Consider the following 12,737-nt stretch of genomic DNA (forward strand, 5'->3'; position numbering starts at 1 on the left):
AGTAAAATACGTTCAATGTCTTGATTCCATAAAGGGGCAGCACCACTTTATTAAATGCAAGGGTCTAATACAGTTTTGAAGAAAATTTTCGTATACAATGGCAAGAGTGCTGTGAAAGCAACCGATGTCTCTCCAGCAAAATACAGCGAGAGACACTAAGCTATACAAATGTTATATCAAGATCCTGCCCAATCCATAATACCTCCAAAAATATAGCCAGTCTCAGAATTTTATCGAACTTTATGACTACTGTCATGTGCAACTTTGAAACCTCTTAACTCGCCAGAAAAGCATTCAAGGTATTCTCCAAAGAGCCACCATCTGAATTTTAAAATTGTAACCTCCAGAACTCCCTCCAAATCTCCATAAGATAAAAGGGTAAAACCTAATTCAGAAACACTTTACTACGAGTAAGTAATCCAATCTGTTTTCTTTAAGCATCAACACATATTATCATCAACATAGAAGGAAATAAATTCTTGCCCTTTAGCACTACAGCTCATATCAGAAATCCCCAAGATTTTCACACCTAAGGCTAAAGAGGCAAGTCCATTGAATCTCCACCTAAACTAGAAACATCAATATTCAGGATATTCTACCAAAAAGTTCATAGAGAAAACCAAAGAGTAAAGATAGGTGATGGACCGGGAAGAAAAGTAGTATGTAGACATGCAGGAAATATATAATGCCACTTCCAACTTTTCCAACGCAGTCAGGACTGTGATTAGATGGCATCGTTTGCATTCTTACAGCAAGTCACTTGTTCATCACTTATGAAGTGTATGCCTCATTTCCAAGCCCACCTAAACACAATTATGAACCCTTGAAATATTAATGGAGGAGAATTCACAACCACAAATTAGAATTTGGAGAAGTAGAGCATGTATTACCACCTGTCCGAGAATCTAATAGTAATAGCCACCGCCATATGGGCGGTCACTCCCATGGAAAGATGAATATGAACCTCCACCATACTGCAACAGGAAATTGTAGTAAAATAACATGAATACGTCAATATAACAAGTGAAGTAAGATAAGCTGATAGGGATTCCTCACATCAGGGCCATAATAATCATGAGGGTAAATACTGCTGCCAGCTCCATAATTATCTGAAACATAAAGCCATTTTAATGATCAATCTGATATAGTAAGCATGCCAAGAAAAAAAAAATCAATACTGAACATAAAATTCATACCATGAAAGCCGCTTCCATGAAAAGCTGATGGATCAGTGTAATCCAAACGCGAGCGAAACCTTCTAGGCTCCATGTAATGAGGATCATGGTCCTAATACCAAAAGGCATTATTAAAGTCAGAAATATTATGACTCACTAAAGATTATAAAAAAACAAGCAATTTATACTTAAAAAAAATGAAGCCAAAAAGAAAAAGAAAAAACTCACTGTCATATAAAATGGCCGCTTCATTCCATGTCCATTCTCATCATAGAGATAAGGGCCATCAAAGTGCCCTCCAATGGCATGTCTGTCAATGGGTCCTTCCGGAGAATATGGTTGCCTCCTAGAAGGAAAATGCATCCCACGGCCCCTATCAGGGGCACCATGCCAGGGTCGATCAAGATTAGGTCTTGATGGGGCAGCAACTGCAGCTCCCGCTCCAGATGTGTAATTACCACCTCTATATGAATCCCTTCTTCCTCCTGAATTTGTAGGAATAATATATTTTTTGTGATAAGGGAGTTTGTAGAATAACGTATTAAACTGACAGAACACCTATTTATAATCTGTCTCTCTTCCACTACAAACAAACACCAGAGAGAGAGAGAGAGAGAGAGAGAGAGAGAGAGTAAAAACCAAACAGAGAACTTGACAAATAACCTTGTCCGGTAAAGTGTCTCCCATGGAAATCGGTGTGTGGAGTACCAAAATCATACTCATTCGGAAAACCCATTCTACCAGTTTGCCCACGTCCACCTTGATAGAAACCCCTGTTCCATTGGAAATTTGAACGGAAGAAGGGCTGTCCTCGCCGCCCAAACCCCCTTCCTGTATGCAACAGGAAGTTGAATGAAAAACAAACTTCTACACAATGGTAAGAAGATCAAACTATCGAATCTCAATAAAAACAAACAAATCACCAAAGTTTGAAGTCGCTAAACCATTGCCGTGGCCAATTCTAAATCCACCACAGAGTCCACCCTTCACTGCCTGTGTTTTAGGCAAAGGATTTGAGAGCCTTGCTTTCACTTTCACCTTCAATTTTCACAAACAACACATAATGCAGTTTATTAATACCACATAGAAAGAGGATATTAAAACTAAATATGGTCAGAACTTAATCACTTATTCTATCTATGCGCCATGACTGGTAAAAATCAGAGAATGGGAGATAAGTGTGGAGAAATGTTATTTTTCCCACTGAGGCTGTACTCCTTTATATAATGTGAATAAAAGGAATTGATTACAAAACCAACTCCCTCAAGATAATTCTTAAGATAAACTCACATCAACCTAATAGATAAGATAAATTTATCTGAGATAATAATAATCTTATCGAGCATGCCCCGTGCACCAACATAAGCATAGATGTGTATATCAAAGTGATAAAATCTTGCAGTGAACATAAATGGATCAAAAAATAAGGCAAAGAATCATTTGTATGGGTGAGTCATGCATAGAAAAAGAGCACCCCCCCCCCCCCCCCCAAAAAAAAAAAAAAAAAACCACCCTCTATACCTTGTCTATATTAAAACCACGTAGTCAATCTCCATATGGTTCCCAATGGAAGTACTAGCAAAGGAAGCTCCAAGGGAAAGGCTTTTTCTCCCTATGAAGCCTAGAATTCTTTCATGGAACATACGGGGTCTTAATGATCCCAATAAGCGTACGAGGGTGAAGAATCTTTTTATGTCAATGGAAGTTGGATATTATTTGTTTGTAGGAAACTAAGATGGAATTCATGGATCGTAGGTTCATCACTAGCATTTGGGGCTGTCCATCTGCGGGCATCCTAATTATGTGGGACTCGAGGGTGGTTGAGTCTATTGAGGAGTGTGCTGGAAAGTACATGATAGCGTGTGTTCATTCAAAAATGTAGAGGATGGTTTTTGTCAGGCTTTCGCTGGTGTGTATGGGCCAAACGTGGACGCACAAAGGAAGGTATCATGGGAGGAGTTAGCGGGTTTGGGCAGCTGGTGAAACCTACCGTGGTGTATTGGTAGCGATTTTAATATCACTAGGTTTCGTAGTGAAAGATCGGGAGAAGTCCGGCACAGCCAGACAATGAATGAGCTTTCTGAATTTATTTTTGATATGGATCTGGTGGACTTACCACTTGTTGGTGGAATTCACACTTGGTCTAATAATTGGGCGTGGTATTGTCTCAACAGATTTTTGGTGTCTCCTTCATAGGAGGTACATTACTCTACCTTGCTACAGAAGATATTTGATATAGTTTGCTTGGACCATTTCTCCATTGTACTGGATTGTGGAGGCATTCACGAGGGCAAAAGATACTTTTAAGTTCGAAAATATGTAGCTGAAAATTGAGGGTTTTGTGGAGAAAGTGAAGTCGCGGTGGTCCTCGTATTCTTTCGAGGGTTCACCTAGCTTTATCCTGCCTGGGAAATTGAAAGCACTGAAGAGGGATTTGAAGAGGTGGAATGCTGAAAACTTCGGACACATTAATAGTCAAAAAAAGGTCTCTTCTGGAGGAATTAAAGGACTTGGAGGAAAGCGAGGTGAGAGCTCCTCTTTTTGAGGAGGACTCTTGCAGGAAATTAGCTATCACTTCAGAGATGGAGAAGGTGTTACTCATGGAGGAAATCTCGTGGAAACAAAAGTCAAGAGCCCTTTGGCTAAAGGAAGGGGACTGCTGTACAAAAATTTCCCATTGGATGGCTAATTCACACCATAGGAATAATGCTATCAAGGTGCTCCAGGTTGAGAGACAGGTTTACTCTGATTATGATGATATTAAGAACCATATTGTTAATTTCTATGAAGACCTACTTGCTGAAAAATCCCCATGGAGACCCAAACTGGATGGTATACCTTTTGAAAATATTGATCAAGTAAGCTCTTTGTGGTTGGAGAGACCTTTTAAAGTAGAAGAGGTTCTTAGGGTGATTCGTGGGATGGCCAAGTATAAAGCCTCGGAGTCGGATGGGTTTTCAATTGGCCTTTTATCATGATTGTTGGTATGTGGTGGGGGAAGATATTATGCAGGTCTTTCAGGATTTATAAACCTTTTGTAGTTTCGAAAAAAGCATTAAAGCGTCTTTTATTGCTCTTATCCCTAAAAAGTTGGGATAGTGGAGGTGAAAGATTTTTAGCCTATCAGTCTCATTAATGGGGTGTATATGATTATCTCAAAGGTGTTTGCCAACCGCATGAGTAAGGTTATGAGTAGTATTATATCAAGATCCCAAAACGCATTTGTGAAAGGGAGACAAATCATGGATTCGGTGTTGATTGCCAACAAAACTCTAGATTCTAGAATCAAGGAGGGTACACCCGGACTCCTATGCAAGTTGAACATGGGAAAGGCCTATGACCATGTTAATTGGGATTTTCGGTGTTATTTACTTGGGAGGTGCGGTTTCGGGGATAGATGAATTTCATGGATTAGGCATTGTATAACTACGGTTTGTTACTCGGTTTTGGTGAATGGAGCACCAGAAGGATTCTTTAACAGTTCTAGGGGATTAACACAAGGGGACCCCCTTTCCCCTTTGTTGTTTGTCATTGTTATGGAAGCATTGAGAAGTATGTTGAGTGTAGCTGTTAATGGAGGCTTTATTGCTGGATTTTCTGTGGGGGGTATCACTATATCTCACCTACTATTTGCTGATGACATGCTACTTTTTTTGTGAACTGGACAGTGATCATATGCAATACTTGAGGGCTGCATTACTTTGTTTTGAAGCAGTTTCAGGCCTGAAGGTACATCTTTTGAAGTCTGAAATGGTTCCTATGGGTGATGTGAACAATATTTAGGGCTTGGCAACTATCTTGGGTTGTACCATTGCTTTGTTGCCCTGAACTACCTCGGTCTTCCATTGGGGGCTGCTTTCAAGTCAAAATCTATTTGGGATGGCGTGTTAGAAAAAATCGAAAGAAGATTGGCCGGGCGGAAAAAGATATATTTGTCCAAGGGTCATAGATTAACTCTCATTAAGAGCACTTTATCCAACCTCCCTATTTATTTTCTATCCTTATTTCCGCTACCCGCAAGTGTGGTCTCTCGTATTGAGATAACTTTTCATAACTTTCTCTGGGGAGGTATGGGGGAGGAAACTAAGTTCCATCTTGTGGGTTGGAATAAAGTTTGCTCACCAATTCCATGTGGTGGGTTGGGGGTGCATAATGTAAGGGTCTTCAACAAAGCACTCTTAGACCTGAGTCCAAGGACCATGTCTATTTCATTCATATTTATAATATCTATCTTTTACTAAAAAAAAAAAAAACAAGCACTCGTGGGGAAATGGTTGTAGAGATATCATAGGGAAGGGGAGGGCTTCTGGAAAGAAGTCATAGATTCAAAGTACAGGAGTTTTTTTTGTTTTTTTTTTTTTTTTTTTTTGGGGGGGGGGGGGGGGGTTGGTGCTCTAATGAAGTTAGAGGGACACATGGCATGAAATTGTGGAAAAACATAAGAACTGGATGGGGAAGATTCTCTCAGTTTTTCAGATTCTCAATTGGAAGAGGCAATAGTGATTACTTTTGGCACGGTGTGTGGTGTGGAGAAAAGGCTCTAAAGCATGTGTATTCTATGCTCTACCAAATTTCTTGAGACAGAGGCTGTAGTGGCTGATTTATTGGTACTATCTAATGGTGTTTTCCATTGGAATGTGAGATTTTCGAGAGCTGCTCAAGATTGGGAGTTGGGTATGTTTGCTGATTTCTTTGATTCGTTATACGCAATGTTGATTGGCAATGAGATAGGGGATAGGCTGTTATGGAATCTGAGTGGAAACAAAAAATTATCAATGCGCTCCTTCTATAAGGCTCTCTTGGGATTTTCTAATGATTATAGCTATCCTTGGATGGCTATCTGGAAGCGCAAGGTACCTCCCAAGATTGCTTTCTTTGTTTGGACTGCATCTCTTGGGCGGATTCTCACCACAGATAATCTGAGAAAAACGTGGTCTCATTATTTCAGATTGGTGCTTTATGTGCAAGAGTGATGGGGAATCAGTAGATCATTTTTTGTTACATTGTGAGGCGGCCCGGTGTTTATGGAATGAGATCCTTAATAGGACAGGGGCGGTATGGGTTATACCTGGAAGAGTTAGGGATATTATGTGTTGCTGGACAGGTATTGGGGGTTGCCCACATTGCTGCTGTGTGGAGAATGATCCCTCATTGTATTATGTGGTGCTTGTGGCTGGAAAGAAACAAGAGGTGCTTTGAAGACATGGAGCACTCTTTGGAGGAGCTGAAGCAATTGTTTTTTACAATACTTTACTCTCCTAGGCTTCGGCCATTATTTGTAATACGAACAACCTTCATGATTTGCTTGTATCTCTCACTAGTGCTTAGATGTAATTAGGCACGTTCAGTGTATACTACCGGTGTACTTGGGTGATGTCTCTTATATGTCTCTTATATCAAAAAAACTTGACTTTTACTTATAAAAAAAATGGTTCCAATGTACCCGTCCCCTGATCAATTTCTGGTGTATCATGGTTTATTTTTGAAGTATACACATAATTCAACGAAAGAGTTAAATAGAAAATAAATGTATCAGAGATTGATAAAACAAAGCACATTAAACTGAAAGAAATACCTTCCCATCACCCAGTTGTGTACTGTTTATGCCAGCAACGCAAGCTACAGCAGCTTCATGGGCTGAGAAATCAATGAATCCAAAATCTTTTCTCTTCGCTGTTGACATATTCCGAGCCAGGACAATTTGTACAATATCTCCATAACCTTTAAGCTTCTCCCTAACATGGTCTTCATCCCAGTACGGTGGAAGCCCATCAAGAAACACCGACTTCACTTGGGCCATGATTGCCGGGTCAGGCTCACGTAAGGGATCAGCAAAAGCTACTTTGGCAGTTCTCTCAGGGTGGCCAAAAATAACATCAGGCTTTTGAAGCCTCTTGTAAGCAAGCATGGCATCTACATGACAAGAAAACTCAAGGAATGCAAAACCCCGGCTCAACCCTTCGTGTTGAACATCCGAGACAAGAGTGATGTTTTCAACACCTTCCACACCATATTCTTTCAACTTCTGTTTGATCTGTCATCCCATTTAGCATTAAGAATTAGAACAACAACTAAGTAAATATACAACAACTGATTCTTAGATACTTACAGCTTCCTTTGTCCATGTGTTGCAGATATTACCCAGAAACAACGTGTCACTGTCCTCACTGGGTGCAGTTCCACATCGCTTTCCACGTATCTGTGCACAACGAGGAATTAGAATGAAAAGAGTAATTATGCAAACAAAAACTATGAATAGTTACATACAACAGGGTTCTTCATTTCTGACAAAGCCCGCTTAGCATGCTCCTTATTAGCAAACTTCACAAATGCATACCCTTTGTTCTTATTGGTAGATGGATCCTTATGCAACCTAACTTCAACTACCTCTCCCATCCTTTCAAACACCTTTCTTAAATCTTCCTCCTCCGCATCCCGATCCAATCCACCGACAAATATCTCATGCTCTTTATTATGCCGACGTTCCTTCGCAGCAGCTGTTAGTTCCCTGCGTTCTTCTTGCAATGCCTCAGTATCTTCAGCAGCCTCGTCTGGATCGTCCTCAGCAAGCTCTTCCTCCCCATGTTCACCAAGGTCCAGTCTATCACCATAATCCTCCATTCCCTCATCACTGCCATAGTCCTTTGCAGGTTGGGTATCTTCTCCTCGAAACTCTTCTATGGAATTCCCTTCCACGTTAACAGAAACCACATTGGTTTCCTCCTTATTGCCAAAACCCCGTGTCTCCTCTTTCTCTTTCATAACTACTTCACACTCCGTTGCGCCATCAGTCCCCTCATTCTCAAGTGATTTTCCAACCCTTGCAACAACAGACTCCTCCTGCTTTGAAGAACCTCCAACATTCACAACATGAGCCACCTGCACTTCCTTTGCTCTTTCTTCCTTCTTTGCAGATCCACCAATCTTTTCGCCCGCATGTTCTTCCACTTCCGCTGTGATTTTTTCATTCCTTGCAGATTCTCGAGCCATCTCAACAGCAGGTTCATCCAATTCCATAGCACTTCCTTCCTTTATCATAGATTCACCAGCATTTTCAGCAGCAGGCTTTCCCGATTCCATCACAGTTTCTTCGTTCTTCTTAGGCTCTCCAACATTTTCAAGAGTGAGTTCATCCTTACCCATACACTCTACATTCTCCTCCCGAGAGTGTTCAAGTTTTGCCTTCCCAGAGTCCCCAGATTTGGGTGTCTGCACCATTACAGCTTTCTTGGAAACGGGCGTTTTAGTTCTCCCAGTCATCCTCTTCACCGAAGACTTTTTTGCCACAACTTTCGTTCCTGGTGTCACCTGTGGCTGAGCAGCATCAGCTGTTGCTTTGGGCTCCTCGGCGACTACTTAAAAAATAATAATAATAATAATAAGGTGAGTATGCAACCCATCAATTAAATATTACGATTTCAATAGAAATGTCAAAACTTCAACAAATACGTCTACGCAGACATATATACGTTTGTATTAAGCTTCCCTACGCATAAGATTCACCATATACACAAATTCCAACAGTTTACTTTTGTTCATTTCTTGTAAACATCCTCACCAATCAATTTTGCGTTTTCTGCCAAAAAAAAACCAAATTGGAAATTTTGATTCGGCGATTTTATTTCAGATGCGACAAAGACCGGTAACACAGACGAGTTTCACTTTTTTCTTTCTCCTAGAAATCCAAACAAGAACTCAACGAATCAGCTAATTGAAACAAAGTTTAATGTTACCCGATGGCCCTTCTGCTTTCGAATCCGAAGCGCTCGGTGAGGGTGTGGTCTCATTCTTCTTCACCTGCTTCGCTTTGGTGGCCGCCCCACGCTTCGTCTCGGCGGGCTTCGGAGTAGCCGATTCCAAGGCCGGCTCGGGAGGATTCGGAGGCGTTTTGGTGGCGGATTTTCTCGACGGCGGCGTCTTCTTGGCGGTCGCCGATTTAGGTGTATCCGAATTACGAGTCCTCATGCTGACAAAAGACGATCGGACTGCAAGCGAATCGTAAGTCAAGCAAGGTAAAATTATCTCCTTTCGTAATAAATGGCCAATTGTGGAGGCTTTACGGGCCAAAATAAAAATAAAAATTTGTGGAGGCTTCGATCCAGAAACTGATAAAGAGCCACGCACAGTGGTAAGTGAAAACGGTGCGTTTCCCTCTTTGCAAGGATGGCTCTATTTTGAATATTTTCTCATGTCCAAACATGTTTTAAAATTATGTAAGTAGAGGTATAATTGATCCGGTTTGATTTGGTTTTAGATAAATTTAGGAACTGAATTGGTATATATCAGTTTTGAAAATTTAAAAATCGATACGAATCGATTTACCACAGAAATTAAAACTTTCGTTGATAAATTTACACGTGTGGTACTATATAATAGGTCATCAAATCTAGGGATACATATTCAATATACATATATATATATATACATATATATACATTTAACAATAAAAATTCAATACAAGCATCCACATATTTGATAAAAATCAAATAATCTATAGAAATATCCATATAACACAGAAAAATTAGACTTGAGAAAGTATAACAACAGTCACAAAAAATAGTTTTTTATTATTTGTAAGGCTTTTACCAAATATATAATTTATAAAAAATATTTCCGGTACTCAAATTAAACTCAAAATCATATGTATGAACTTAGTAAACAAACCCAAGCTCACACTTGCCAAATGTGTCAAAACAATGGCTGCGTAAACCTTTGTACGTTCTTTCTACGTGCGCCCCGGCTAATGCAGGATTTTTTTTCCACTAAGAAACAGTATTGTTCCTTTAACACTCTCTGCTACGAAGGGTGTATAATACATCTGCTGTTTCTGGCATGTGTATGTGTCTATACCATGTGCAAAAATGGAACAAGAGTGTAAGGGTGGATCACACTTTCCAAGATCAAGAGTGGGGCTTGCCAAATGGTATTGTTCATCATCTTTTCTGTTCTTTTTCCTAATCAAGCATATTATATATATGTAAAAGTACAAAAATTTAAGGTGAATCATTTTCACTATCAATATACAAGAAACAACTAGGAGTTTTATTTAAGAGTAGGCTTCCAAAAACATGATTGGTAGCTGCTCATTGCACCACTGAGTGCGCACATTGATTTTGAGATCGATGTATTTTAGTAAATTTTCAATCTTGATGATGTTGGGAGATGTGATGAATGTCCTCAATAATAGTTGAAATGTTCCAGAAAGGAGTGGAATATGGGCTTTCAATGGATGTAATTACTGATTGGGCATCCTCTTCTATTATCGCTAGACTTTGAGTGGAAACCATGTTGGATGCAAGCAGCGCTGCTTTTGCTTCTACAATTAAAGGGATAGTGGTCTGTACCTTTTCCGTTATTATTCCTAGAATGTCTCCACTGTGGCTTCTTTGTATTGCTGAAGCTACTGAGAATTGATCACATACTGCTGCATCAAAGGAAAAGCTTTGATATTTTAGAGGAGGAGGTTTCCATTCTTCTTCTTTGTTGTGTTGACTTAATTTTTCTTTCCAAACTTCTTTATAATCTTCATAGATGTGTTTGAGCTGGACATTTGCCTCTTCGAGTGATAAAGAGGTGTGATTGTGGACGATGTCATTTCTCTTTCTTCAAATAAAATCTAGCATTATAACTGCAAATAGTTGGAAGTGGTGCCTTTCCTATTTTCAAAGACTCAATTCTTTTTTCCGGATAAATGATCATTCGAATCCAGTTTGATATAGAATCAATTGGCAAACTTGCAAGATATAGGGGCCAACTACTCTATTGCCACATAATTATGTTGATAGGACATTCTACAAAGAGAAGCATTAGAGTTTCTTTCTCCTGGTTGCAGAGTGGACATTCTTTAGATTCTTGATGGGGAATGACTTCACCAATCCGTGATTTAGTAGAAAGAATATTCTAAAGTAATTTCCAAATCAGTTACTTATGGCAATCATGAATTTTAAGACTCCGCATTGGCTTGAAGAGTGACATTGAGGAATCATGTTGGGCTGATACTTGGGCTGGCATTGTTGCTTGATAAGCTGTTTTGACTGAATATTTTCTATTGTGGCTTAGTACCCAAACAACTTTATCCTGCTCATATACTCTTGCTGAGAGTGAGATTTTTTGTATTTCTAATATACTTTCCTAATCAAAGAGATTTTGCATTTTTGGAACATCCCAGATCTGAGGATTATTTTTTGTGAGATCCGAAACTGTAAGAGTTGGATGATCTAGGGCCATACCTTGGATTTGTTGTGGTTTGAAATCAATCAATGAAGGAACCTATGGATTTGACCAGATATTTACTGATTATGCACTGTAAATTTGGAAGCAGCGACCTTTGTTGAGCAATTCTTTTGTTTTGAGTATTCACTTCCACATGCAAGAATCATATGTCTTCTGTGTTGCCTCCGAGAATGTTGTGTTCTTTAGGTATTTAGCAATTAGAATTGAGTGCCACAGACCATTTGTAGGTCAACTTAATTCACATCCTTTTTTCGCTAGCATTGTTGGATTCATCTTCTCCATCAATCTGATACCCAGGCCGTCTTCTTTTTTTGGTAGATAGATAGATTTCCAGGATTTTAGTGTCAAATTATGAATTTTGTCTTTTAGGAATCCCCACAAAAAATTTTTGAAGGTTGAATCAAGAGTTTTGCAGACTAATTTTGGTAGCTGTAATGAGCTCATATGATATGTTGATATCATACTTGCTACTGGTTTGATTAACATGGTTCTGTCTGCCTGGGCTAGTAGCTTTAACTTCCAACTTTCCAATTTTTTTCCCACTTTGCTCAGCATTTCACTATAGTTTTCTTTTTTACTTTTGCTGAACGAGGTAGGTAAGCCCTGATATTTCATTCTAGCTGATGCTACTTTGTAAGGCAGCCATTGGGAAATTGATGTTTTTATTGCTTGGCTTGTATTCCTAGTAATAAACATTGAAGATTTGCTCTCATTTATCTTCTGTCCTGACCAACTTTGATATTTTGCTAGACACGCTGAAATGTTTTGAGTGTTTTTTTTTTTCCGTAGCCTTTGCAAATATAGTTGTATCGTCTGCAAATAATAAGTGTGATTGGACTGTTTCTACTAATTTGTACCCCTTCCAGTTTTTGTTGAGCTTCAGCCTTTAATAAAATTCTAGATAGAGCTTCTATGACCAGTATAAAAAGAAATGGTAATATTGGATCACCTTGCTTGATTCCTTTCTAAGATTTGAAGAAGCCTTTTGGTGAACCATTGATAAGAATGGAGAATGACACTATTGTTATGCACCCCTTTATCAAATTTATCCATTTTTTTTTTTATTGAATCCCATATTTTTCATCACTACAAAGAAAAAATCTCATTCCACCTAATCGAAAGCTTTTTCCATGTCTAGCTTAATTGCTATCAAACATTTTTTCTTTGTTTTCCTTTTGAGTTGGTGAAAAAGCTCATGAGCTATGATAGTATTTTCCTTAATGTTTCTGTCTGAGACAAATGTTGTATGGAGTGAAGAGATGATTTTTGGGAGTAAGCTTTTGAGATGGTTGGCCATGATATTGTTTATAATCTTGTAGCCGACATTTG

The 12,737-nt window shown here is 39.1% G+C and overlaps 1 protein-coding gene across 2 annotated transcripts; it reads right to left on the reverse strand.

The window, feature by feature from the left end:
• Nucleotides 1-415: 415 nt before the first annotated feature.
• On the reverse strand, nucleotides 416-9,251 carry LOC121259008 (nucleolin-like). 2 transcript variants are annotated; one of them, XM_041160477.1, is made up of 11 exons: nucleotides 8,909-9,251; nucleotides 7,443-8,527; nucleotides 7,285-7,374; nucleotides 6,751-7,209; nucleotides 2,099-2,213; nucleotides 1,839-2,006; nucleotides 1,404-1,660; nucleotides 1,197-1,287; nucleotides 1,057-1,109; nucleotides 894-974; nucleotides 416-803 (listed from the first exon to the last, which is right to left on the reverse strand). In XM_041160477.1, exons 1-10 carry the CDS (start codon nucleotides 9,138-9,140, stop codon nucleotides 906-908), a joined length of 2,619 nt encoding a protein of 872 aa, XP_041016411.1. In that variant the 5' UTR covers nucleotides 9,141-9,251; the 3' UTR covers nucleotides 416-803; nucleotides 894-905. The 2 variants fall into 2 exon arrangements, with proteins under 2 accessions (XP_041016411.1, XP_041016412.1); XM_041160478.1 differs by having other exon boundaries at nucleotides 2,120-2,213; nucleotides 8,909-9,243.
• Between the last annotated feature and the right edge of the window lie 3,486 nt (nucleotides 9,252-12,737).

This window comes from Juglans microcarpa x Juglans regia, chromosome 4D (genome assembly GCF_004785595.1).
Source record: "Juglans microcarpa x Juglans regia isolate MS1-56 chromosome 4D, Jm3101_v1.0, whole genome shotgun sequence".
NCBI classification, from domain to species: Eukaryota; Viridiplantae; Streptophyta; class Magnoliopsida; order Fagales; family Juglandaceae; genus Juglans; species Juglans microcarpa x Juglans regia.